We start from the raw sequence: 27,962 nt of genomic DNA on the forward strand, positions 1-27,962 counted from the left end.
GAAAGACAGGTCGGCCTGCTCTGCGCAGGAGCTGTGACCCGGTGCACACATAGTGTGTGTGAGAGAGAGACAGACAGGTCGGCCTGCTCTGCGCAGGAGCTGTGACCTGGAGCACACAGAGTGTGAACGAGAGACGGTCGGCCTGCCGTGGGCAGGAGCTGCGACCGGTAGTGATTGAAATGAGCCAGCTGCGGAGATAGACTGCCCGTTCCCAATATCCCCAATATGGCATGAGAGTAATAATGAAATACGACTGGTGTATTGTGCTGTACTGACAGCAGCAATGTAAAGCTAAAGCTAAGCAGTTCAGGCATGATGTGGTCACTAACCCGCAGCTACCATTGATGACTTTGAACTGCAGCTGATTGACGTGACACTCGCAGGGTGTCAGCTGTAGCAGCCCGGATGTAGCGGTGGACCGCATCACTGCGCCATCTACCCATGATACGGATGATGTGTTCGGGGACACCTGCCATGGCCGCTGATGTTGCGGCGCCAATCCGGAAAGAGTGACTGGCATATGCACTCGGGTCCGTGACCCCACAGAGTGGCAGCAGGTTGCGCAGTTCAGAGGACACTGCATTTCTTGTAAGCGGCTGGCCATTAGCATAAGTGAACAGATGGTCGCCGCCGGGGCGAAACGCCAGGTAGTTTGCCATGGCCTGCACTGGGCAGATCAGTGCGTCCGTGCTGGCTCCAACCAATACTGTGTGGCCCATGCTGTCGGGGTCCGTCTTAGATGAGCGCACGTTTACCGATAACGACCGCTGGTCAGTACTGATCGTCACATCACATCGCCTCAGGCCAGCAGTCAGTTCTCCACAACGGAAGAACCCATGAAACGCCAAGGAAAAAGCTGCCCTTAGCATGGCCTTGTCGTGAGGGTGCCGCATGCGTGGAACGGCAACATGCCGGCAGATCTCCCTGAGAAGTGGAGTGGTTATCGGCAGACGATGACGCTGTGTCGATGACGACCTGTCGATGCCCCGCAGGACCCTAGCGAGGAGAGTTGTTGGGCCCGACGGGTAAGCAAAGCCAAGTTCCACATGAAGGTTGCGGATTGCCGACATGTAGACACGGACAGATCGAGGCTGAAGAGTCCTGAACAACTCGGCAGCAAAATAGCACAAAGTAAAGTCGTCGCCCGGCAATGGGTTGCAGGCATGCACTTGGCAGAACTGGAAGTAGCGGGTCTCGGCGGTAGAATACGTCCGGCGGGAGGATGGTGCTATTGCCAGTGCTGCTAGCTGTAGCACGGAGTCTGTCAACGGAGAGTTGGCAAGACTGGCTGATCTGGCTCGGCTGCTGCTTCCGGGGCCTGGTGCCTGAATACCTGCAGCAAATTGCGAGACAATGCATCGGCGACAGTGTTAGTGACACCAGGAATGTGGACAGCTGACACCAAGAAGTCATGCTCAATACACAGCAGATACAATGCCCGGATAAGTGTCATGACTGGCGGTGAACGGCAGGTACCGGAGCGTATACAGTCCACCACGGCCTTGTTGTCACACTGAAACTGAATGCGTCGCCTGCTCCACTCCGAACCCCAGGTCGCGCAGGCAACTATGATAGCATACATTTCTTTGAACTCAATGTTCTCGTTCTCGTTCTGGGCTGTCCACTCTCCTCTCAGCCACCGGCCGTTGTAGAAGGCACCATAACCGTGAGTGCCGCTGGCATCAGTCTGTAGTTGCATGTCGGGGGCTGGCGTCCACTCATCCACCAGGAAGAATGACTTCCCATTCCATATGGTCAGGGCCTCTGCCCACCACAACAGGTCTGCCATTGCCGATGCCGAAATGCGTAGCCATTGGTGCAATGGTGTTGATCGAGTTGCTCTGTCCAGGTCGTACAGGCGTCTCAGGAATGTGCGACCAGCTGGTACAGCTCTGGACGCGAACGAGAGTTTGCCCAATACGGAGGCGAGGTCGCGTTTCTGAACCCGGCCGGATTGGACGAGGGCCGACACGGTGGTAGATAGCTTAGTCAGCTTTGAGGGTGGAAGGCGGATCTCCAGAGCCATTGTGTCCAGCTCTAAGCCCAGGAAGGTGAGAACCGTAGAGGGGCCGTCAACCTTCTCAGGTGCAACTGGGACCTGTAAATATGCAAACAGGTCGAGCAGTAGTGACTTCTGGTGCTGGGCAAGAGGAAGACTGGGAGGCGATACATTCAGGAAGTCATCCAGATAATGAATGAGATGGGGAAGGCGGCATGTGTCCTCCAGAACCCAATGAAGGGCAGATGCAAACTTGTCAAATATGTACGGAGCTGACCGAAGGCCGAACGGGAGGACTTTTTCGAAATAGTAACGACCATCCCAAGAGATACCCAACAAGTGCCAGTCAGAGGGGGCAACAGGGCATAATCGGAAGGCGTTTCGAATGTCCACTTTGGTCAGGTAGCAACCACGGCCGAACTTCATGATATAGGAAATAGCCGAATCGACAGTGTCATACTCCAAGCTGAATGACTCCCGGGAAATACCATCATTGACACTGCGGCCAGTGGGGGAGGATAGGTCATGGATGAGGCGAAATTTGCCATTGGATTTTGGGATCAGGCCCAAACCCGAGGTTTGAAACAGCTGATATGGCGGCTCAGCAAACGGACCAGCTGTTTCCCCAGCATCGCAACAAGACTGTAGGTACAGGGTGACAAATTGTTTATTGCAGAGACTGGACGGATGATTGACAGATTGAATGCATGATACCAGAGGAGTGGTGTGACCAATCGAGAAGCCGTTAAACATGCCAGCACATACATAATCACGAAACAGGGCATCAGGGTGAGCAGCTAGCAGTGCAGTTAGCCGAGGCACGTTGACTGGAGTGACGACGTCACTGGGAAGACTGAGAGGCCGCTCGGGTGCAAGTCTTCTTTGGGTGTTTGCCGCGGCATGACAGACAGACATGGGCCCGTATGCAGGACGGGTATGTGCAGGCGCCATTGTTGTAATTCCGGCAGATCTGGCGGCCATCGTGACGAGGAGCTGGGCTGGTGGCTGACTGGCTCCCGCCTGCGTGCTGCGCAAGAGGGAGCCCTCCACGAAAGGGGCAATGCGGGGCTGGAGATGGGTGCACGAGAGAACAACGCGAGCAGATAGGGCGCCCGCGGCTCGTGAAGCAGGACTGCCAGAGGTTAGGGTCCAGTTGCCGCCAGGAATACAGGTGCGGCATGGCAGCAAGACCAGCACGGAAACGACGGTCATAGGTCAGCCACGCGTCGGTCAGATAATTGTTGTAATTGTTGTTGGCCTCGATGATGTTGGCTTGGTACGCCAGCAAATCTGGAGCTTGGTCCGGCGACGCATCGACCAGGACTCTGGTGAACAAGGTGAAGGCCTCTAACCACGTCGCCAAGTCATGGATTCGGCGCTTGGAGGGCTGGGGAGTGGACGAGCTCTGCACCAGCTCAACGGACCTGCCGTTCACCAACGATAACTGCAGGACATCACTACTGCCGGACATGGCTTCAGGCAACAAGTCCCCAAATTCGACAAACTCACCTCGTGTGATACGTTCCCGTAGCCGTGGAGGGATGACGGGGAGTCCTGGAGAGCCGGCTGCGCAAGCAAAGTGCATCGGGGAAGGCTGCCCCAGCGGGAGAGGAGCTGATGCTGGTGCTGGTGCGGGTGCTGGTGCGGCAATGGGCGAGGTGGTAGGGGCGACGACGTTGGATTCCAAGCGCTCCACGCGCTCCAGGAGGGGCTGGATAACACCAGTCAGGTCGCTCAGGGTGAGAGGAGCTGGTTGTGACGGCGCAGGAGAAGTCACCTGGTCCGCATTGGCTGAAATGTGCCCATGAGCATGGATCACACGGGACCTTGCTCTCCGATGGTCTTGAGAATTCGCAGAATTCACAGCCCGCTGCGGATACGGGTATAGAGCTGGGGGACCGTCAGCGTCAGTGCCAGCAGCGCTTGCACCCCGTGAGGTGCTCCGTGTTCTTGGCATGACCGTTGAAAAATGTAGGAAATTGACACTGACGGACAAACCAGTGAACAGTCAAGTCGTCAGAAAGCAAAAGTGACAAAGGAGTCTCTCTTTTCTCCTTCTCCCTCTCTAAAGCAAGATTTGGAATGCATGCGTGGGAGAGTGGCGCGCGCTGCGCATGCGCATGTATAGCAATGACATCATAATCAGATGCATGATCATCAGACTAAGTATGAGTGGTAGATGTTCCACGTTCGTTAACAGGGCTTAGCGCACACGCTAAACCACCAATAAATGTAGGTGCATGCATGTGTATGTGTATTTTCTTGACATGTGCATGCATATGTATGTAGAGTGACTGGCACTATCATTAGGGAGGTTTCGCTCTACGTAATTACGTATGAAAATCCGTATGTCGTACGCGCTGGGGAGCGAGGGCAAATTTCATACGTAAATCTCTCTACGGATTTCCGTAGGAAAGCTCTTTCCTACGTTGGGTCTTCCGTAGGACTTTTCGAAATATTTTTCGCATTTTCCGTGTTTGTCCATGGCAACGTTCAAGCCGCGCGAAACACAAGGTACACGCACCGTACACCACGTGCAAAATAAATAATTAATGGAAAATGCGGTTTCGGTTCATGGTGCATGCAGTAGGCGCATGCAGTCAACGCGTCTCCAAAGCAACAACGCATGTTTAGCAGTCGTGGAGAAATCACGTAGAGCGAAACCCAACAGCTCTGATTTTTACGTATGAAAATTCTGTGCAGTTCCTACGTTTTTTCATACGTAATTCCATAGAGCGAAACCTCCTTATTTAATATTTATGATTTAATACCCTCTTTCAGTTTGAGGGTAGAGCTCGGGGAGAGTTTATGTGTGTGGGTGCGTATGTTTATGTGTGTGCATGAGTGAATGTATTGTGCGTGTGTATTGGTATGGGGGGGGGGGGGGTCATGTTTCACAGTGTCAAAAGAGATGTGTTGGTGCTTTGTGTTGGAGTCCCTCACTCTTCCTGTATGGATGTTTGTGGTTTCAGCTGTGTCTGTTTTTTTTTTTTTTTGTTTGGGTTTTGCCTTGGCTCTGCTGTATAGTTGATGCACCCGTTGCTTGCCTTGCGCCAGTCTTGCGATCATCCCCAGGCTGTTCGAACTGGCAACTGGGCACTTGTAAGAAGACAGCAACACCGCGAGTAAGTCAATTTCCTCATCATCAGTACTGCTGTAAAGGGGCCATCCGAAAATGCCGATATTTATTTAGAAACGAAAACTAGTCATGTCTCTTCAACCCCCCCCCCCCTTGAGAAACGAACACTTACAAATGGCCAGGGGTGAAACAATTATACCCAATACTCTAGTACTCGCTCGGTTTTTTCAGAAATAATCGTACTCGGAATAAATCAGAGTACTCGTTCATACGTGGTACATGCATTTACCACAGAAATCTGCAGTTTCAGAGCAGCAGTCGGCAGATATTGATGTGCAGACTATGTGGTGAGCAGAGAGAGCCCAAATGACCCAGCAACCAACATACCAGAGAAAAATGGCAGCCACTCGGTTCAAGCAGGGTTGTATCATGTGATTTTAAGGCCCTCGGTGTGCAATTTATAGGAGATGACGAATACTCGAATACTCGAATATTCGATCGGAGAAAATCAGAGTACTCGAACTCGGGATCTCAATGCCAACTTTCACCCCTACAAATGGCACATAGTATTGCTATTTTTCCTTCTTTCTAGTCGCGCTCACACATACAAACTGTACATCGATATTTCTTGAGAAACGAACAGGCGCTCAATCCCCTCTCCCCTAAATGACTTGTCTTCCTTTCTAAGGCGAGACCAAAATAAAATCGAGATTCCCGGGCAGGACCCATGTGAAATTAGTGCGGGCGGGCGAATTTTTATTTTTTTCCTATGGCTGTGTGTATGCGCATATGCGCATATGCGCATGCCATGCCGAGCTTTTTTTTTACAGTATTTTCCAGTAATTTTTTTTATATTCAAATTTCACAAAAAACAGGCACGCGGTTTACCCGTTCAATTTTTCTGTATTTCGGCCAATGATGGTCCTGATCTGTACATCAGGGAGTCGTACAAGCTCGGGTTTGTGTGACACCTCGTCACAGATCTACTCACACGATTAGTAAGTACTGTACATGTATTATGAACTGTTCAAAAAAAAAAATTGGCCTTGGCTCCATTTTGGTGCGGGAGGGCCCGGGAATCGCTAATTTTTTTTGGTCTCGCCTAAGTAATCTAATTTTCGAAATTTTCGGTATGAGGGCAACGGGCCAGGTTAGGTGAACAGAAATTTTCAGTCCAGAGAAGCAGTTCCCTATTGGATTATGTGTTCTAGTGTTTGTTCGGTGTATTGACATTTTAGGTATAAAATAAAAGTACACCGAAAATTTGTGAAATTACAGTAGATACAGTATTAACCCATTACCGTTTAAGGTCAGTGTATATAAAAAAAATTGGCTCGCGGTATAAAAGCTATAGCTTTTTTACTGTTCACTTTTTCTAGGTACTGTACAACCTGGGGTGTTTCTGAAAGGAAATGAGCCGGGCCACATTATGAAACAGTTTATAAGTTCAGAAAATGAACAAAAATTGTAATTTTGGTTGTGTGAAATATGGTACATATAAAATTCCGGCGTTTGAGAGTTAGCTGTGACCGGCCATAGGCAATTTGAATACATTGATACAAATATGATACAAATATGATATGAAATGATACAAATATGATATGAAATGATACAAATATGATATGAAATGATAGAGGAGACTCTGCAGGTCCACTGCAAACTGTCCTACACTTCAAACAGCGTGGAAGTCATGGAAGCAGTCGCGGCCTTCGATGTGAAAATAGTGGGCACAAGTGACACACTTAACCTGACACCTGACACTTCCTTTCCTTCTTCTCTCTCTGGTAACAGAGGAAGCAGTTCCTTCTTGTACCTGGAGTGAAGATAGGCAGGTGGGGGCCAACAGGTGTTGCAGCTACCTTGCCCGGATTCCTGTAGGTTGGGACCGGTGCGTCTTCAGCAATGCCACCAAGCTGACGAATGAGGCGCACCCAAACCTCCTGGTGGTCATTGGATGCTGGCCGCTCGATTTCAGGGTGCATTTTCCTGAACGAGTTGAACAAAATCCAAGCTGTTCACAGCAGCAATTTCAACAAAATCGTTGAATATTGCTTTCCACTATTTCCGGCTTTTGCAGCATACTCGGTGAGGTGTACACTGCTGGTCGAAGGAGTCGACACCACCTATACCGTAGTTGTAGTCGCGCACAACCTGCGGGGTTTTCACCTGCACCAATTGCCACTCACCCTGCGCATTTTTCGCTCGCCGCTGCACCTCCGAGCTGGCTGTGGCGTTGTGGAAGGTAGACAGCATATTGACAACCCGCTTGTTTTTCCACTGAATGAAGACGGTGCTGTTGTCGCGTATGTAGCGCATGCTGCCCCCCTGGCACTTTTGTCAAACTGCTTGGTGAAGGGATGCTGGTACGGTTGATCCGCAACGTACCAACAAGGTGAGTGTCATTCTGGAGCAGTGCTGTGGCAAGCTGGGGGCTAGCTTAATAATTGTCTGTGAAAACGATGTGCCCTGCATTGTAGTAGCTCTGCATTAGCTGAGTAACCACTGCATGCGTTAGCCGCGTCTCGGTCTGTCTGGCTACAGATCCTGTGTAGACATTGAAGTCAAACAGGTAGGCAGCGCAGACAGCAGCAGCAAATATCTTGATGCCCCACTTGATGGGCTTCTTCGGTATGTACCGGCGGAGATAGCTACGCCCCTTCATACGTATCATGCGTTCGTCGGTACTTACACACTGCTGGGGCCGGTAAAGTTCCTTGCATGGCGGCGCTCAGTTGTTCCCTGATACAATACTTGCGATGGAAGAAGCTTGCCAAATGGCATGCAAGCCAGCAGTACTGTCAGCTCACGCTTGCCGTCCAGACCAACCACTGAGACACTCTGGCTCCCTTTCTCCGCTAGTGTCCAGTTAGACACAAGGACGATGCGAACTCCAGTCTCATCCAGGTTCACAATCAACTGGGCAGGAATATCATGGGTTTTTACATCGCTTACGATCCTGTCCAGAAAGTTGGCTTTCACCTCCGGAAAGTTTCTGGGTTTCATGTGGTCATTCAACCATCTGATCTTCTCCTTCAGTTGGTCAGAGTCGTCCTCCCCAGCAGGGGAGCTGACGTGAAAGAATGCAAGAAGGGCCTTGAAACGAGCCCAGCAGCCGTTGAAAAGTGTCCTTCTCCGCCACTAGTCAGTGATGCATGGCATTTTGACGAGGCTCATGAACGTGAGCAACGCAATCAATCTGCGAATTTCGGCTGCATCGGTCTCAGTCCATGCACCGTATTCATCTGCATAGCTAGGCATGTCCAGAATGCACAGCCACGCATACCCATTGGTCGATGCCGCAAGACGTTCGAGTACTTCGTCGGAAAAATACAACCGGAAAGGTCGTAATCTTGCACCGGGTTTGCTCCCTCAGGTAGGTGGATTCCTGCTGGATGTTGTGGATGAAAAGCAAGTTTGTCGCCACTCACCCCATCAGCGTTCTCCCACGTGTTGCACTTCTCTTCAACTGCTGTCTCCACGTGTGCACCGGTACCACGTCCTCTCCCTCTGCCACGACCACGTCCTCTCCCTCTGCCACGACCACGTCGACGAGTATTACCTTTGCCACGGCCACGGCCGCGACCATGACCGCGTCCTCTGCCGCGTCCTTTGTCACGCCCATGGGTACTTGTTTCCTCATCGCTGTCATCGTCCACCTCCATGTCACTGTCCTCGCCACTGCTTTCACCCTCGCTCTCATCACAACTGTCGTCGCCGTCGTCAACGGAGTCGTCATCATCTTCACTGGAAGGGGCGATAACGGGGTATTCAGCAAGAGTCTCCAACAGCGCCAGAGCTTGTTCTGCGTCCATGGTGTGCACAAGAGAGCAGACAGTCGCGAGGTATGCTCAAGCGAAAGTCGAAACACTAGTGCATAATTGCAAAAGTCGATGTGGACGCGACCTCCTGAAGTGCATACAGTAAAACCTGGTTTAAGCGACCACCCCACGGTGCAGACAAAAGCGGTCGTTAACGCCAGGTGGTCTTTAGAACCAGGTCCCATACATTCGTGGCGTATTGTATCTTGTACGTAGATGTGCATAATTGTACTTCCATGTACATGTACTCATATCGACAGGCGTGGAGCATAGAATATTTTCATGCAAGCAAAGTACATCTCACTCAAGTGCATGCAGCGCATCCTGCACTGTCACTTGTCACTTCTGTTGACTGCATGCACTTGCTGCAGTCGTTCAGAGCGCACTTCAACCCTGTTGCAGTCAGCCCTGCCAGCCAAGATGGCACTTTTGGCTACACTGTAGTTTTGGTCGCTATGTGCAGGTCTAGTATGGCACTTGGTACAGTAAAAGACGGCCGCTGGTCTCGCAAGGCAGGTGGTCGTTGTATCCGGTGCAGTTTCTGTGTAGAACTGTCCGTGCATGGAAAAACGATCGTCAAAGGCAGTTGGTCGCTAAAACCAGAGGTCGCTTACACCAGGTTTTACTGTATTTGAAATTTTCGAAAACAAAATTTTGGCAACTTTTTGTATTGCACCACATGGAAAACGCGTCACTATGCTCAGCTCAGGCACCTCGGGTATGCGTAGGGAAAATCCCAGCTTCGTGCAGTGCTGTGAGTGTAAACGTCATCGACCGTGAGCGGTCGAGCCACACCAGGCCATTGGCCAACCGTATTTCCCCGATTATAAGTCAGGGCATAGATTATCGGCCGGACATCGGACATTTTCCGGCCATTTTCGGCCACTGACTGGACGTTTTCAATTTCACCGGACATAGTGTCCGATAAAAAAAGTAAAAAAAGAGCAGCGACCTTTCGACCTTTTTATGCAGAGTGCCAAATGCGACTTGCATATCATACAACTAACAGGTACACCGTAGTCTCAGGCATAGACTTCACTATAAGTATTTACTTGATCCGCCTGTAGCAACACGTTGTTGCTACAGTCAATTCCCACTTTCGACCGTTGGTGTCGACTTCGCACTTGAATCGATGGGTTGGACTGCTTAATCCTAGTGCAGAGATACGTCCACATAATGAGTCATTGTGAATATACTTCAGTACTACTAAACAAAAAGAAGAAGAAACACCCTGAACATGTGTTGTGGAATTGTCCGGGCATGTCCGGACAGATTTCAAAACGGAAGGACATTTGTCCGAGCTAAATGAAATCCTTAAGCTATGCCCTGTAAGTCGCACTCGATTATAATTCGCTCCCCCATTTTCAGGTTTGAGCAATATTGACTTGATAATTATATTGAATTCAGCAGTAAGTCACACTCGATTGTAAGTCACACCTCCATTTTTACCCTTGGATTTTAGTGTAAAAAGGTGCGACTTTTATTCGGGGAAGTACGGTATGTATCATAGTTAACTTTTGCAGGAACAGGGCAAGAGAAATTTGACCTCCTGAATATGGCAGCGCCGGTCTCACAGCCCAGTGTCCATATGAAAGCAGCTTCGGACTCGAGCAAGCAAGAAAACTGTCACTAAATAGTTAATATTCATTAGTTGAGGGAGTTGAAAAGGGAAAAGTCTGAAGAAAATGTTTACTTTCAAAAAATTGACTGTCACCACCAGGACTCGAACCAGGGACCTAAATATTCAGGGTTACCTAGTCAGATTCAGTCAAAATCAAGATGAGATTGTTTGGTGTAGTGACCGGAAGAAACGAAATTTCGGAAGTTGCTTACCTTCTGTGTGACGAAAGTTACCGGACACCGATGCGTTTGGCTTCAGCACACATGGATGAAGCAGTCAGACATAGATGTTCTCTCTCTCTCACTCTCTCTCTCTTTCTCTCTTTCTCTTTCTCTCTCTTTCTCTCTCCCTGTGTGTGTGCATGTGTGTGCGCATGTGCACGTGTGTGTTTCATGTTTGGCAGAGTTCTTTCCATGAGTGAAGTGCTGGACCAGCTGATTGCCAAAGCTTTGAAAGAGTGTATTGATGCCAACCAGGCTCAAATCATTGCTGTGAATGGTATGTTGGTTGTCCGATGCAACGCAGCTGCTGTGGATTATATGTCGCTCATGTTTTGTGCTTTATATGCCCGAGAAGTGTATACCGTGTCCGGAAAGGAGCACTTTCATATGACACTTTTCTGTCTGTGCCTGAAAGAAGGAAGAGAACGGAGCTCATTGTTTTTCTTGCTTTGCTTTATGGTGATCGTACCCTGATGATGAATTTATTGGGAGCTCAATCAAGTGAAAGTACAGGCGTGGGATGAGCAGCTGTATGTAGATTATCTACTGAAGTAGAAGCCTTCGGCACCTTCCAATGCCTGTTCTGACCACACGTGCACTGATACAACTACCTGTAAATCTTCAGTTGAGTTGTCTTTCCAAGATCCCAGCTTCCTCTCCTCCTCTCACTGGGGGACCTTGTGACTAGTTTCTAGGCATATGCAAGTACAGTGAAACCTTGTTAACGTTATACGCCTGTTGCGCAATGGCGTAATTTGTACCACCAACCCACACAGCTTCCTGGGTATGGTTGTGTGGGGTGTTGGACAGTGCATTGCTGATCCCAGGGTACTCACCGCCATTACTCATGCACTCCACTTTTGGCAAGCGCAGTGGTCTTGTTCAGAACAAATACCATCGGTCCCTTGGCGTTCATCCCGAAGATGTTTGACTGTACTGTGTGTATGTGCTTGTGTGTGCTCAGTTGTGTGTGTGTGTGTGTGCGTGCGTGTGCGTGCGTGTGTGTGTGTGTGTGTGTGTGTGTGCGTGCGTGTGTGTGTAGATTAACTCTTGTGTAATCAATGGTGCTAGTGAAGCTTATATCAAATCCACTCTGATTCAGCCACCCACACTAGTACATGTGGAATCCTGATAATTCGAATATGGCTTAATTCGAACATACCGCTTAATTAGAAGTTTTTCCAGGACCGATTTCTGTCAATACGATTCCCACATAAATTTTTCTGATAATTCGAACCTCGAACCGGAACCGGACATGTCCGGTTAATTCGAAGTTCCACGGATTCCACTCACATAGAAAATGTGTGGGATTTGTGCTGATAATTCGAAGTAAGCAAAGTGTAATTCGAAGTTCACTGTACACTGTACTGGTCAGTTCAGTTTGCATGAGCTGGCTGTGCTGGTCAGTTCAGTATCCATGAAATCTGTATCTAAGGTCCATAGCGCAACTCTGCGTGAACATGGAAGCATTCATTTTGACATACATATTGTGTTTTGGGTTCATGTTTGGATAATTAGAATGTCCGGATAATTAGAAGTTTTTTCCTGGCATTTGGAGGTTCGAATTATCAGGATTCCACCTGTAGTAAGTATTACCTTCACTGGGGGCAGGGGTAACTGCAGTTGGATCCCTGGACGGATACCACTTACTGAGGTGTGGTGAGCCCATAAGTGGGATCATTTTCAAGTCCACCCAGAGTTTTGGGGATTTCAGGGGGTGTCGGCCGTTGGGCGGTTCAATAGCCAGTTGAGTCATCTTTCCAAGATTCCTTTTGAGTCTCTCTCCCCTCTCCTGGGGAGACCCGCGTGACCAGTTTTGGCAGTGAGCAACAAGTGTGTGTGTGTGTTTGTGTGTGTTTGTGTGTGTGTGTGTGTGTTTGTGTGTCCCTCGTGCCGTTAATCCTTTTTTTGCACCTTGTCCTCACTCACTTACTGAGGCGTGGTGAGCCCATACGTGGGATCATTTCCAAGTCCACCCTTTGTTTTGGGGATTTCAGGGGGTGTCGGCCGTTGGGCGGCTCAATAGCCAATTGAGTCATCCTTCCAAAATTCCTTTTGTATGTGTGTGCATGGTGGATACCTGCCCTGTGCTGTGTTCCTCCAGGTGTAGCTGCTCTCTATGCTGTCCAGGAAGAGGTAGGGTTCTGGTGGTGGTAGTGCTGCGGCTGCATTGGCTGTTGAGGTTTGTAAGACAATGAACGCTGTGCACTAAATACTCTTTGTGCTGTTCAGCCTGTGTTCCACTTTTGCTGCCTGTTGACACGGTGCAATAGAGGCAGGTGGTGGCCCTTGAATAAGGAGCGGCTCACTATTCGCATCTCTCGCAACGGTCTATGCATTGCCGAACAGTACAACATTCTTTCACAAGCACGTCCATCAACGTTCCACTGTTTGTCTTATGCAATCAAAACACATCGCGACTGGCTGGCGACTGTACAGGTCTTTAACATGATGTAGGTAATCCAGCCAGGCTATTCTTTACTATCCAGCCAGGCTATTCTTTACTACAATTTGGTGGTATATGGACATGTATGTCTCTCTGTTCTTCTCTTTTGTTGTATGCGTAAATTGTGTGGGTGTGCATGTGTGTGTGTGCGTGCGCGTGTGTGCGTGTCATTGCTCGTTGTCAGTGGGAGAATAGTGCCAAGTCCTATGTCGCTTCATTGCAGCTGGTTGAGGAGCGAGCGTCACTAGTGGCCACTGACACTGTCCTGGTATGGTTGTCTCTCACACGATATACACTCGGACGTCTCTTATCCGGGCACCTTGGGACCGGACACTGCCCGTATCTCAGATTTGCCCGTATCTCAGGATAACTCATCTACCATGTATCATATCAGTTTTGATGAAGTTTATTTGGCACGTATTGCACATTCTCAGGATAAAAAAGAATCCATTGATGAAAATGTGTGGACTACACAAGTTGGCAGTGACAAAATAAGCAATTGTGCGTACGAAAAAAGGTTCAAAAATCCCCAAATTCGAAGCATTTTGCCATAGGAACTCAACGTGGAGGTGCCCGGTAGAGAGACGTGCCCGTATCTGAGGCGTCCGGATAAGAGACGTTTGAGTGCACTACACATGTGTATATGGATGTGTGCTTGTTAACTTTTCTGTGTTACAAATGTGGCCAGAATCTTGACATATGCTGCAAAGTCCTGGGTATACGGTAGCAAATTAGAAGCCGCGATAAGTTTGAACAACAACAAAGCGTTATTAACCCTTTAGTACCGGCATGCGGACTTTCGGTCAGACATGATCGATTATTAACACCATCGTAGCTCTGTAATTTCTTGTGCAAATTCAACAATCTAAGGGTCTACGTGGTAGCGGACACTCCAAGCTCTCCAATGCAACAATCGTCGAAGAGTTACCATGTCGGACTCCAGATATATCGTGTGCCTTGTTCTTATCTCGGCAAATTCAAAATTTTGATTGATCTTTTCGCCATTTTTGGGGGGGGGGGGGTCCCTTTTCTCGTGTTCTTTCAGCGACTGAGCACCTGATATTGACATAGTCGGCTAAAGTTTGAATCGCCTATAAAAATTGATTATTCTGCGATGAAGGAGAGTGGAATGGCGTTGATGGGGCGAATTTGCTTGCATATTATTATTTTTAACTTAGAAGCTGCGACTTCGGCGGCATTAGTCATGAAGTTGGTTGTTCCAACGAGGAACATACGCTTCTTGCCGACACTTGACTGACTCAGGACTGCCATCCGGAGCACACGAGGAGCACATCGCACCTTCCACTGGGCAAACCTGCAAGAAAGCACCACTCCCTGCTCAATACACAGTGTTTCGGGGAATTCACCCCTCATCAGTTGAGCTTGAGTAGGCTGAGGAAGACTGTGCCTGGGAAGTGCCACTTATATACTGCTCTCCAGGCCAAACCATCACCAGGGATGCAAACTTACAGAGACGCTTTGTTTCCAGCGCCACAAACACCTCGTGAAGCCCCAGGTAGCAGCGTGAGTCGGACACACTGTGTATTGAGCAGGGAGTGGTGCTTTCTCGCAGGTTTGCTGAATGGAGGGTGCGACGTGCTCCTCGTGTGCTCCGGATGGCAGTCGCGAGTCAGTCGCGAGTCAGTCAAGTGTCGGCAAGAAGCGTGTGTTCCTCGTTGGAACAACCAACTTCATTATTATTTCTCCTTTATTCACTTATTACTTTGGTGCGTCCATGGAGCTATGAAGCCGAGACCTCTGGTCGGCGGAGCTTAATGGGCCCCACCACCACACTCCATCATTCACCCCAGTGTCTGGAGATATGTGGATTTTGTAGAAAAAAAAAGAAAAAAAAAACTAAGTCTTGTTATTATTATTTTAAAACGAAAGTAAGTATTAGGTCGCAAGTATACACGCAAATACACACATCCAGTCAAATAAGGCACTTGTCATAAAGTATCTGAATGTTTTCGCTCCCTTCTCATCAAGGATTGTACAGGGAATGGCTCAAGTTGGAAAGACTAAAACTTATATAGCGTACAGATAATGAGATAACACTCGTGACAAGGTGGAAAATTATCAAGTTCAGAACGACACAAACTATTACTTCGATTTGTGTCGTTCTGAACTTGATAATTTTCCACCTTGTCACGAGTGTTGTTATCTCATTATCTTTACGCTATAAGTTTTAGTCTTTCCAACTTGAGCCATTCCCTGTACAATCCTTGATGAGAAGGGAGCGAAAACGTTCGGGTACTTTATGACAAGTGCCTTATTTGACTGGATGTGTGTGTTTGCGTGGATACTTCCGACCTAATACTTACCTTCGTTTTAAAGTATTATCCGCCTCCGACCTCTTTTAAAAATTATTATTAGGCCATGTAAAATATATTGATTGTTTATCGTCAGCTTTTCCCGAGAAATCGCGGCGGACGGGAGGGTTTTTATTTTATTTTTTATTATGCGTGTACCCGGTACATGTATGGCTGTAGGGTACCGGGTAGGTGTTCGCAACCCCACACATGACTTTTTCTTCGTTTTTTTGTTGATGTATTTTTTGAAGCCATTTTGGCGCAGAGTGAGATAAATCCATGGGATGCAGATGAATCGTCAGCCATGAATGACATCTTGCGAGACAATTTTGAGGATTCTAATAAGGAAAGGTGCAACAACCAATGTAGAAAATGAAGAAATCAGGCAGCTGATAATCAGTTTCACTTTTCGAGCCCATACTAGCCGGGGCCATAGCGACTAAGTTATGGTTCAGTCTGTGGACTTGACCTTCGAAAATCTAGGCCATGCTGATTAGAGGCCGTAGTCTGGCAGGACATACAGTGCATTTACCAGAACTAAAAAATAAAATAATTTGGCCGGGAGGGTCCAAATTCGGGGCGGGCCCGGGCGATAAACAATCAATTTTTTTACTTGGCCTTATCAAATTTTTAATAGGGCAATCCCCACCGGCCTAAGGCCTTTTTACAGGGTACCCTAGGAAACAAGTACTGATTTGCGGAATAAGTGCAATGAAGAACATAAGCGGGCCTCAGCAGGGAGCGCGTTCCAGCGGTCAGGGCCGAGGAAACCAACTGAAAATAAACCATAACGAATTTTGACTTTGGGTAGAGCAAGAGATAAGGTAGTCTGAGAACGAGTGGAAGAATTAGTGTGGGTTGAGGCAGAGCGGGTGCAAAAGCATTCAGCAAGAAAAACAGGAGCTAATTGATGCAGTTCACGATACAGTAAGATGTAGAGGTTAAACTGATACCGTTCAGACAGAGGGAAAATATGCTGACGAGCAGTAATGAGTGAGACATCTGAAAACCGTGGCATTCCAAACACTATGCGCAACGCTCTGTTGCTTAAACGGACAAGACGATCTAGAAGAGTGACTGAAAGGCAATGGGCAAATGAGTGGATCCATACTCCAATACCGTCTGAATAGAACAAATGCAAAACACTCTTCTAGCACCGATTGTCAAGTTGTCCCGTACCTTTCGGTACATTCCAAGCTTGCATCCCACTTTCCTTTCCAGTTCAACAACGTTCTCTCTAAAGGAAAGGTGCTGGTCAATCACCACACCCAGGTAGCGATCGTGTGCGCTGGGAGCTGATGTGGACGGCACCGAGCTGGAGGTGGACACTGGGATCAAGAGGCTTGGACTTTGACCTAAACACCACGAACTGGGTTTTGGAGGGGTTCAGTACAAGACCTCTTGCAGCCAAGAATTGCTGCACTTTTCCAATGTCTTCCTCTAGCTCCTTGCATAACTTGCAGGCGTCCTTTCCAGCTCTGTACAAGGACACATCATCAGAGTACTGCCGAGCCTTACGGTGTTCGAGCACAGGAGGGAGTGTCCTCACTGAGAGGGTGAACAGGGATGGACCAAGGACAGAACCCCTGTGGAACACCTCTGTTGCTGCTGTACGTTTCACCTTGCTGTTCCTTGGTTACAACACGTTGGCTTCTGTTAGTGAGGTAGCTGTGGAACCACTGCAGTGCTGTACCGCCGACACCGATCTCTAGTAGCTCCTGGAGTAGAATTCCGTGATCAACGGTGTCAAAGGCCTGTGACATGTCAAGGAAGGCGGCTACTACATACTGTCCCTTGTCCAAGGAGAGCATGCAGTTATTAATGACGCACGGAAGTAAGTCTTCACATGAGTGGCCCCTATGGTAGGCGAACTGTTCGTGCTCCAGGACACGCGTTCTGGCATTGGCGGAGCTGGGTCCCCGTGCAAACAGGAGGACTCCCGCCACTCCCAGTAGTTCATCTAGGCTGTGAGTGCTGGTCAGGTTACAAACCCTCATATCCTTTGCACACGCAGTCAAAAGGCCTGTACTGATTCCTCAGGATGTTGTTCGGTTGAAAACAATTCCACCAAACGGGATGCCGCACTCTGTTTTGAGCCGAAATACTCCTCGAATGATTTGATTAGGTCGTCGTAGGGATTGGTTGAAGTCAGCACCGTCGGGTAACTCTGCCATGAATAGTGGCTCTCCAACTCGCCTAATTTGGCAGCTGCTGCCGAATACTGCTGCAACTGCTCCGTCACGATGTGGAGCGCCAATCCAATTTCCATCTGACTTCTCCATGTCAGGAAATGATCGTTTCTAAGCTCATGGTCCAGGTCAAGGCAGACACCGACTTTTTTCTTTGCTGCCACTTCCCTCGTGCGTGGTGAAAACTACAAACAACGAGTGACTTATTTCTGAAAAGAATCCTGTTCACTGCGCCAATGTTTTAGTCAACTCGCCAATCACACCAGCCAACATAGTTCAACCAAGCAATGGGACAGTCATTACATGCAATTAGAGTAAATACAAGGAAAGGGTTCTGGATAATAATAATAATAATCGGGACAGTACCGTAAAAGTCCGTAAATAAGTACCTGCCCGAAAGAAATACCACCTTCATTCTTTTGGCTCTGTCTGTTGAAGTCAAGTCAAGCCCGATAAACATACTGCCCGAAATAAGTACCGGTACGGTGCGCACATGCAGCACGTAGCATGTACATCGACATGAAAATGACTTCTCCACTACACACAAGTCAGGTCCGAAAGTTAGTTCGTGCCCGAAAGTCAGTACCCGCCCGAAAGTTAGTGCGGGTGTGGTCATTAAATTCGAAAGTAAATACGTACTTATTTACGGACTTTTACGGTATGGATCTGGCTGCCATTCTTGGGCTCTCTCTCTCTCTCTCTCTCTCTCTCTCTCTCTCTCAATCTCCTCGACCTTGCGCAAGCATGCGCAAATATGTACAATGTAGATAAAACAAGTAGAACACAAGACGTACGTCACTGGTTCAATGCATGGCACTACCGCGGGCATGGCGAGTATGGGGAGAGTGCATGGCACTACTCCGGGCATGCCGAGTATGGGGAGAGTGCATGGCACTACTGCGGCCATGCCGAGTATGGGGAGAGTGCGTATAGAATACTCCGGCCATGCCGAGTATGGGGAGAGTGCGTATAGAAAGAACAAAGTACATGTACTATGCTTCTAGCATATTAGCAGTTTACTGAAAAGGCGACGAGGAGACAATAACTTTATTAATGCGATTAATAGTATAAGTGAAGCGGACATTACAAAATGATGAATGAGAATACATGTATCTAAGATGGTTGTTCCTAATCGATTTTCTTGAGACTATCATCAGGGAAAAATCGTCTCACAATAGAGGCTGTACGGAAAAACAAACTACTTATAGGTTATAGGATAGTGGGGAGTATACAAGGTGAGGTGTGAAGAAAAAAAAACTAAAGTGGGAGAGAAGACGAAAGAAATTAGAAGAAAAGATGTGAGAGTGTTCAGACGGTGTGAGCTACTACAAAAGGTGAGTGAAATGAAGGCGTGGAAGCAGGTGAATGTGATAGAGTGAGGAAGTGTGAGGTGTAGGTGTATGCGAATGAATATGTGTGTGAATGCTAGGTGAAGAGTCTCAATTTTGTGACATTTTCTTTCTGAATGCATAGATTAGGATTGTGTTTACGGATGAAAACAGCTTCTAATACCTTAAGTTCACGAAACCTACGAGCACGGCACAAAACAGTGAAGCATGAATCGTCATACACTGAGCGGCATTGGCTACTAGACAAGAGGTGTTTTTTAATTGCTGACCCTTTCGTTGTGCTGCGAGGAAGAGGATGAAGAAGGTGTGAGCAGTGATGAAGAGAGTGAGTTGGACAACCAAGATCAAGATGACCGGACTGAAGGTGAGAGCACAACGAAAGGGTCAGCAATTAAAAAACACCTCTTGTCTAGTAGCCAATGCCGCTCAGTGTATGACGATTCATGCTTCACTGTTTTGTGCCGTGCTCGTAGGTTTCGTGAACTTAAGGTATTAGAAGCTGTTTTCATCCGTAAACACAATCCTAATCTATGCATTCAGAAAGAAAATGTCACAAAATTGAGACTCTTCACCTAGCATTCACACACATATTCATTCGCATACACCTACACCTCACACTTCCTCACTCTATCACATTCACCTGCTTCCACGCCTTCATTTCACTCACCTTTTGTAGTAGCTCACACCGTCTGAACACTCTCACATCTTTTCTTCTAATTTCTTTCGTCTTCTCTCCCACTTTAGTTTTTTTTTCTTCACACCTCACCTTGTATACTCCCCACTATCCTATAACCTATAAGTAGTTTGTTTTTCCGTACAGCCTCTATTGTGAGACGATTTTTCCCTGATGATAGTCTCAAGAAAATCGATTAGGAACAACCATCTTAGATACATGTATTCTCATTCATCATTTTGTAATGTCCGCTTCACTTATACTATTAATCGCATTAATAAAGTTTACTGAAAGCTTATCAATGACTGAGACCAAACGTACATTACACCATGAATCATGCACATATCAGACACTGTTCAGTGGGACTACCACAGTTCCCGCTCCTGATTTGTGGCGGCTGATTGATGGAGCCTGGTATCCTGGCATTGCTCTCGCAAGAGCTTTCCAACGAGCCCTAGATTGTGAAAACCAAGAGGAGACCCAAAGTTATGACCTGGTTAAGTTGATTTGTACTGGAAATTCTAAGCATCAAAGTCATGTACATGATATATGTGTATATGTGTAACTGTTTCATATGTGGGTTTTTTTTCTCTACTCAGAGACTGCATGCCACGTACAACCTGCAGGATGTTATTCGTCACTGCGACAAGCGACCATCTGATGTTCCAAGTGATGAAAGTCTTGTGACGATGGTAGGTGCAATGCATGCATAATTAATTTATGTATTTTGCACAGTCACCTTTCACGGAGTACTTGTATTTTGCACTTGTGCCGCGTGGCGGCGTCCTATAGGAGACCCGTGAGAAGTTGCGGTCACAGGCTTGGGCATGGTGGAGCTCGACTGAGGGGCAACCTGCACTTCCCTCCGCTGTTGGCGGTTCTGAGCAAGGTTGAACCACTGAGATGGCTGCTGCAGTGCAAACTTGAGGTCGCTCATCACCGTGTACTTCCACCGTCGACGGGGACTGCGAAAAGGCCGAGGCACAGGTAGCCACCCAAAGAGGAATAGATGATATGCCAAATAACGTGCAACTAGACTTGAGAGGGCATTGCAGAGTAGTTGCATACAAAGTTCAAAGTTGTACGGTTACCTGTGACTTGTGCTCCTGCAGAGTTCTGGGCCTACCGTGTACACATTGTAGTATAATTTGTATGCAACTTGTGTGCAATGCCCTCTCAAGCCTAGTTGCACGTTATTTGGCATATCATCTATTGGAGGGGGGGGGGGGGGGGTGTGATCCTCATTCGTACACGCACCGTGCCCAGTCCATTCCAAATGCCAATTGCGGAGGCGTGTAGACATCAATACTGGGTCTCCCCAACGGTTCCGCAGATCTGTGGATGACAGCCGCTCGGACCACTGACGAGGCTTGGAGATGCTGAGGACAGTCCGGATGCATTGGTGGTGGAATTTATCCAGACTTCTGATATCCCGTTGGAGTGGGTCCAACACTCTCCGCCATACAGTAATATTGATGAAACACAGGCCATGTACAGGTGCCGTTTACTGGAGAGGGACAGAGACCTGTCAGTGAATACCTTCTGGAGGGCTCCGAGGGCCTTTGAGGCTTCGGCAATACGGCGCTTGATGTCGGTCGAAGAATGGCCGTCACGAGTCACTACGGATCCTAGGTAAGTGAACTTTGGTACGGCTTCGATAGTGCAAGGGGGAGGACGATGTCAGCCGAGTCTTCAGCGGAGACCTCATGCCCGCCGTCATGATCTTAGTCTTGGCGATGCTCACAGTTAGCCCAAATTCTTGGGCAACACTACAGAAGAGCTCCACACCAAACTCAGCATCACTACGGCATTCAGACGCGAGAACGGCATCATCAGCATACTCCAGGTCACTAACGGACAATGACTCGCCAGCCCTGCACGATGATGAGCGTGGGTAGAGTTGGCCATCAATGGTGAACTGAATGCTGACAGAGTGACTATGACCTGCATCCTTTAGCCGGGCACACCATGTCTCAACAACCACCCCGAAGTACAGATTAAAGAGAACTGGTGCCATGACACATCCTTGCCGGAAACCATTAACGACAGGGAGCTCATCAGAGATGGAGTTGCCAACCCGCACCGATGCAGAGGTAGAGGTGTGGAAAGCCTTAATCAGGGCGACTAGCTGTTGCGGAATCCCAAGTCGGCCTAAGGCCACCCAGAGAGCAGCGCGTGGTACAGAATTGTAAGCCTTTTTCAAGTCCACAAACACACAGAAGAGCTGCTGGCGGTGTTCGTGGGCTTTCTCGATTAGCTGGCGAAGTGAGAAGATGGCATCAACACAGCCCCTGCCGGCTGAAAGCCGCACTGGGACTCTGGGAGTTCCGACTCAGCCAACAACTGCAGGCGATTTTGAATCAAGCGGCCACACACCTTGCCAACAACATCAAGAAGGGCAATACCCCGCCAATTATCACAGTTGGACAGGTCACCCTTCTTGGGAACAGGAACCAACTCGGCATCGCACCATTCCTGCGGAACAGTGGCCATTGTCCAAACAAGACCTTGTCGTCGCCATCAGATACCTTGCAAATGGCGAAGCTGGAGGTTCCTCGCGTATTGTCCCTGAGCTTGTGAAAGCAGGTGGCCATGATTCCCGGGACGCTTTGCTGGATCTCGTCTATCTTGTTTGGACAACACGCACACGCGCGCACACACACACACACACACTCACTCACTCACACTCAAAGCTCACTGATCACTCATGACTCACATCTTACGGGCTACCATGATTTGTCCAAAGAGAATAGTTACCACGGAAAATTGAGAAAATAGAAAGAAAGCCAAGAGCACGATGCTAGCTTTGATGTGGAGGTCTAAATATCCAGGCACACAGCTTGAACTGAAATGTATTTCCAAGTCAGCTGAACTATAGTTTGTCATACTCTGGAACATATGTTATGCATCTCTATAGCTGACAAACATTGATAGGCTTTGTGCTTTTTGTAGTACTGCCAGTATTGGGCATGGTTCAACCCCTATTTTCCAAACTCCACGCTACAGCATAATAATTATGGTTCCATTCTGCGGGAAATCTCATGTCAAATTCATGCTGCGGACAGTGATTATTTTTTGTGAGAATACGGACGAATACGCTCAGTTGGCAGCACTGTTGTCAACCGTCTCGCTTGCATGTTTGCAAGTACATGTACTGCAATATTAAACAGCTGCTGTTTTGCTAGGTCTACAACAGTCCTGATGAGGTATGATTGTCCAAACTCTGTGTGTGCGTGCATGTGTGTGCACGTGTGTGTGTGTGTGCACGTGTGTGTGTGTGTGTGTGTGTGTGTGTGCGTGCATGTATGTGTGCACGTGTGTGTGTGTGTGTGTGTGTGTGTGTGTGTGTGTGTGTGTGTGTGTGTGTGTGTGTGTGTGTGTGTGTGTGTGTGTGTGTGTGTGTGTGTGTGTGTGTGGTGTTTGTGTGTGAACTGCACGCTATCACCTGGATTAGGAGAAGGCACTTCGCAGCCACTACATGATGCGCTGTGAAGAAGCCGTTAGTGCTACGGACCAATCGCGAGTTAGCGAAGTCAACTGGGATCCGTACAAGAAAGTGCACAAGTTCCCTACCTGGCACCGTATTCTTATCGATGAACTGGTCTCTGCTGATGTTGGATACTATGTTGTAAACAAGTGTTTGCAGGCTGTTTCTCAAGACCATTTGGCAGCACATCCGATTGGGTTAGTGCCAATTAGCACTGCATCACTGATTCTTTTGCTATCCCAAGTTGAATTTGTCCTAGACCCTTTGCATACTAGTATGGACAATCTTCTGTGACAAGAGGGGCACAGGGGGGCACAGCCTTAGAGGCTTAGTGCACTCCTTCAAGAGTGCATACTGGCAAACAAGAGTATGCAACTGTGATCTCTTTTCTTATGGGCCAGATGCACGGCACGCTGCCTTCACTGCAACCTGCGCACTGCGGAAATCACCAAACACCACACTTTCCCCCTGGTTGGAAATGAACTTTCGTACAGAACTGAAGTTTACGCGCCCAACGTTTGGAAATTGTGTGGGTTCTCAAACGAATCGAGCAAAAACGGATGTGCTGGTACGAGATTGTGGGTTTGAGCGTAATGGAATCAAGTTACGTGATGAAGGCAGCACGCCTCGCATGGACCTGTAACCACAGTTGCATACTCTTGTTTTCAAGGACTCTTGGTACCTTGTTAAGACGAAGATGCGGTATGCATGTAAGGGGTGACAACAGCTTTGAAGTATCTTCGTTTACATTCCCAAAGCTAGTCAATTTCTTCGTCGTGTCTTGAAAGGGAACAAGGACTTTATTTTCTGGTTTGGTTTCGTGATTGTTGTGCTGTAGCTTCGACGACATCGGTACATTGAAAGCATATCTAGCTGACAACCTGAAAAGGCTTGAGGTAAGTACATGGCGTCACCAATCTCTAGACTCTCTACCCTTGCTGTTTTCTATGTGTTCATAAAACTTCTTATCGACCCTGTTCTGTCTGACTTTCCTCTCATGATTGACCACATGGTTGATAGCTTGCCTATGCCCGGGAATGCTTGCTGGACATTTTCTCTTTGTGGTAGCGAGGTCAGACACGTGACCAGTTCAAGGTCTTCGCGTATCGCGCTTGGCCCATTGAACATTTTTTTCTCCCTTTGAAGCCCAGCTGGTGTTTCTAATTTTCCAGGCGTTCGCATAGCGCTGCACGTAACCACGGATAGGCAATTTGAAAATTTAAGAATTCACTCCCGAGCAATGGCATTTCATGATCTGGGGCTCCCTGAAAAGCTTGTGATCTCCTCCATCCAAAGGTCAAGACAAAATACTAAACAGAAGCATCAGAAGCGCCTCCAAGTGCCTTGAGTGCAGCTCTATTGCACCTGAACGAGATTCACCACCCACAGCCACGATTTCCTTTGGTTCAGGACTTTTACTCAACTCATTTTAAAAACCCTTTGGAGGACCAATGACAGTTGCTATTTTTGTCTATTCCGGCTTCTTGTGTTTAGCTCATCATAACTCTGCAACTATACAGAATTGTGATTATTGTGATTGTCTGCTTGCCGATTATTCAAATTGTGATAAGAAACATACCGGTATTATGTTTTCTGAAAGCTTTGATGTCAGATAATTCGTCGAGCACACTCTCAGCAACAAAGAGATAATTCGTCGAGCACACTCTCAGCAACAAAGAGATAATTCGTCGAGCACACTCTCAGCAACAAAGAGATAATTCGTCGAGCACACTCTCAGCAACAAAGGATGCACAAATATCATTTGTCTGTAAAACAGGCAAAATGCGGAGCATTACATTCATCACATATGTTCTATGTGGATGATGTATTAAAAAAACTACAGCATATCATAGCAGGATTCTTGTAACGACTACAGCAACCATAGAATACTCGTCGATGTATCAGGTCACTGACGGGAAGAGATACTACGCAAACTTCACTGTGTGGTACTGATCAAAGCTGTGTCGTTCACCCGCGCGACATGCAAAAACACCTTGCACACCTTGCAGTATGTAAACACTTCCGCTCTGCCTTGTCCAGCTCGTAGCACAGACAGTTCTTCCTGGCTGGGTCGAACTTTACAATGTGCATGACGGCAGCTGGTTGGTGCGCTGGCTCCTGCTGCTGCGAGCGGTAATGTCGGTGTGGTGGTGTTTCATCGACAGCGGTGTCAGGCATCTTACTGCCTGCTCGACAGAATATCACCTAATCGTACTCTTTACAACAGTCGTAACTGTCTTCTACCTGCTCGAACGTAGCCCAAATTTAGATTCGAACTCCTGAAACCCTAAGCTTTCCGTTGATACCTCATTCAATAGGTTTTCCAAAATTCGATTTTGGCCTGACCTCGCTATTAGTGGCTCATTGCTTTGTAGATTTTATGTGATGTTGTGGCAGTGTGCTAGATTAAGTAGGTATTTAGTGTACTAGGTTAAGTAGGTATTTTGGCAGTTATGTAACCCGTGTTGTTGTTTGTTGCTGCTGCTGACATGGTCACACACACACACACACACACACACACACACACACACACACACACACACACACACACACACACACACACACACACACACACACACACACACACCTCACGCATGGCATGTCACATCGATTCTTTTCAACAGAATGCCTGGCTGGCTGTGTATACTGCTTGTGAGATGCTGAGATCCGACACAAGTGAGGATACCGTATCCGAGGCCAGAGACTGCCATTTGCAACCAGCTGTTTGGAAAGATGGCACACCCGGTGTTCAAGCGTAAGAGTTTTACTTGTGCAGTTGGTGACTTGTTTCTCTGCTGCGTGTGCACTGTCTTTTAAAATAAAATAAATCTCTGCAATGTTCATTGGATGCGACGAGATTTGTATGTTCGTATGTTGTTTGTGTACACATGCGTGTCTGTTCATACTTTGCAGTGTGTGTCTTGATGATGAGTCTGCATCGTTTCTTGACCATTAGCACGCAGATGTATCAATGTCAGTCTTGCTGTTGCCACTGTTGTTGCTGCCCCATCTGTTGTTGCTGCTGTGTGTACTCTTTAGACCAAGGTGTAGGTTCTGCAAGCTGGATGATCTGATGTCGGTCTACGAGTCTGAGCTCTATGTCAGCACTATCAATCTGAATGCAGGTGCTGGGTAAGGAACCAAGTAGAACTGTTGTATCTACCCACAATTATTTTGTGGAATGCAGAGATATCAGCCTGACAGTGAAAACAACTTCCAACAAAAATTTCTTATTTGGCCAATAGTAACCAGTACAACTTGTACAGTAGATACGTATTTTTGATAAATTTTCGCATAACACGAGCTGAAAGTATCAGAAAATGCATCTCGATGCATTGAACAATTAATTGCACATGCATGCGAGTGTGCCCACACACACACACAAATTGCAGTTCACACAAAATAGCTGGGCACTGCAATACCATTGCAGTGCATGAGCAGGTGGCTAACATGATAATACATAAAGCCTGCCACGATCTGTGCCCAGCTGTGCCCACAACTGAACACCGCAGATACGAGCGTATAGCTTCATTTCCCTCGGTAACACGGAATGCAGTAGCCAAGATTCCTGAGGCAATCGGCGCACTTGGTTCGGACATCTTTCCGGCGTAGCCTTAATTGCCGTTGACGGGATGTAGCGGAGGAAGTGGCTGTCCACGCTATTCGCGCCTGTGGCTGTACCAGTTGCTGCAGCAGCCGCTTCTGCCCGAGCTGCCATATCCGCCTTGCCTTCGATGATGAGGGCGTTCAGGGCGCGCTTGACAAAGTCGAAGTGTGCCGTGCAGTTCGGCTTCTTGTGCAGGGGGTCTGCATTCAAGAGTGCTTGCTCAATCAGATGCACGGCGAGCTTCTTATACCATTTTCCTGACTTGCGTGCAGCGTGTAGAACGACAGCATCTCATCGTCCTTGTCCACTCCGCCGCCCATCTATGTATAATCCTGTACCAGACGAATCTTTCGAACTGGGCGGCGCCAATCTCTCTTGACCACATGTCCGCTGTTCACGCGACCACCTGCCCAATAGCACTAGAGACTCTTAGGAGGTTAGGCAGGGACTCCGAGAAATATGACTTCATACCGGACTCACTCCTCCATCCTCCATGGCGTTGAATTAGACGGTCTGGGATACCTGCTGCAGCTGCCACGAAGACACCCCCAGAACGGAGGCTATGTACACCATACTTGTCTGGATTCTCTCTATTGCCGCCCGTACTAACTCCCTCGCTCTGGAGTATGACATTTGGGACCGAATAACCTGCCGTCCATGGTGGTTTCGGAGTCTGCCGAACAATGTTGAGTTTGGCGAGTGGTCACCGCTGGCGAGAAACTGCTTAACTAGTTGTACTGGACAGAGGTCTTGTTCCCAATGGCTGATGAACACCCAGCTACCTTCCCGGAACTGGTCGTTCCTTCTGCATTCCAGGAAAACTGCCATATAGTCTCGATAAATGGACAGGGCATCTACTCGGACATGAGATCGTCCCAGCGAAGGAATCCAGCAAACCCTAATGTAACGAGTGTCAGGGTTTGGAGATCCTGCAATTTTCCAGTAGACAGTGAGACTTTCAGCTTCTTGAGCAGTTTCGGTGTCAGCGGGGCTTTCCTCCTGCGCTGCGTGGCGAGAAATCTCTTTGCTGCTTGATGTACCCTTTGCACCATGGGTACTCGGCATGGATCATGATGACTATAGGTGTTATGTTTCCAACTGATTCCATGGACTGTGCAGAGACCGGCGCTGGTGTACTGGAAGTGGCAATCTTCTTGACTA

General features: G+C 48.0%; 2 protein-coding genes across 2 annotated transcripts in view; one reads left to right on the forward strand and one right to left on the reverse strand.

The window, feature by feature from the left end:
- LOC135806185 (E3 ubiquitin-protein ligase SHPRH-like) overlaps window positions 1-27,962 on the forward strand; it is a 58,779-nt gene that overhangs the window by 19,700 nt on the left and 11,117 nt on the right. The window contains exons 13-21 of the mRNA XM_065320339.1: window positions 5,027-5,124; window positions 10,921-11,015; window positions 12,843-12,874; window positions 13,369-13,452; window positions 20,307-20,399; window positions 23,162-23,391; window positions 24,033-24,090; window positions 25,819-25,949; window positions 26,234-26,326. Of these exons, the coding sequence (XP_065176411.1) occupies window positions 5,027-5,124; window positions 10,921-11,015; window positions 12,843-12,874; window positions 13,369-13,452; window positions 20,307-20,399; window positions 23,162-23,391; window positions 24,033-24,090; window positions 25,819-25,949; window positions 26,234-26,326 (914 nt within the window). The remainder of the gene's footprint in view (window positions 1-5,026; window positions 5,125-10,920; window positions 11,016-12,842; window positions 12,875-13,368; window positions 13,453-20,306; window positions 20,400-23,161; window positions 23,392-24,032; window positions 24,091-25,818; window positions 25,950-26,233; window positions 26,327-27,962) is intronic.
- On the reverse strand, window positions 336-4,218 carry LOC135806756 (uncharacterized). The gene is made up of 2 exons (XM_065320980.1): window positions 3,509-4,218; window positions 336-1,333 (listed from the first exon to the last, which is right to left on the reverse strand). The coding sequence occupies exons 1-2, from the start codon at window positions 3,954-3,956 to the stop codon at window positions 336-338; spliced, it is 1,446 nt and encodes a 481-aa protein (XP_065177052.1). The 5' UTR covers window positions 3,957-4,218.

Source organism: Sycon ciliatum, chromosome 1 (genome assembly GCF_964019385.1).
Source record: "Sycon ciliatum chromosome 1, ocSycCili1.1, whole genome shotgun sequence".
NCBI classification, from domain to species: Eukaryota; Metazoa; Porifera; class Calcarea; order Leucosolenida; family Sycettidae; genus Sycon; species Sycon ciliatum.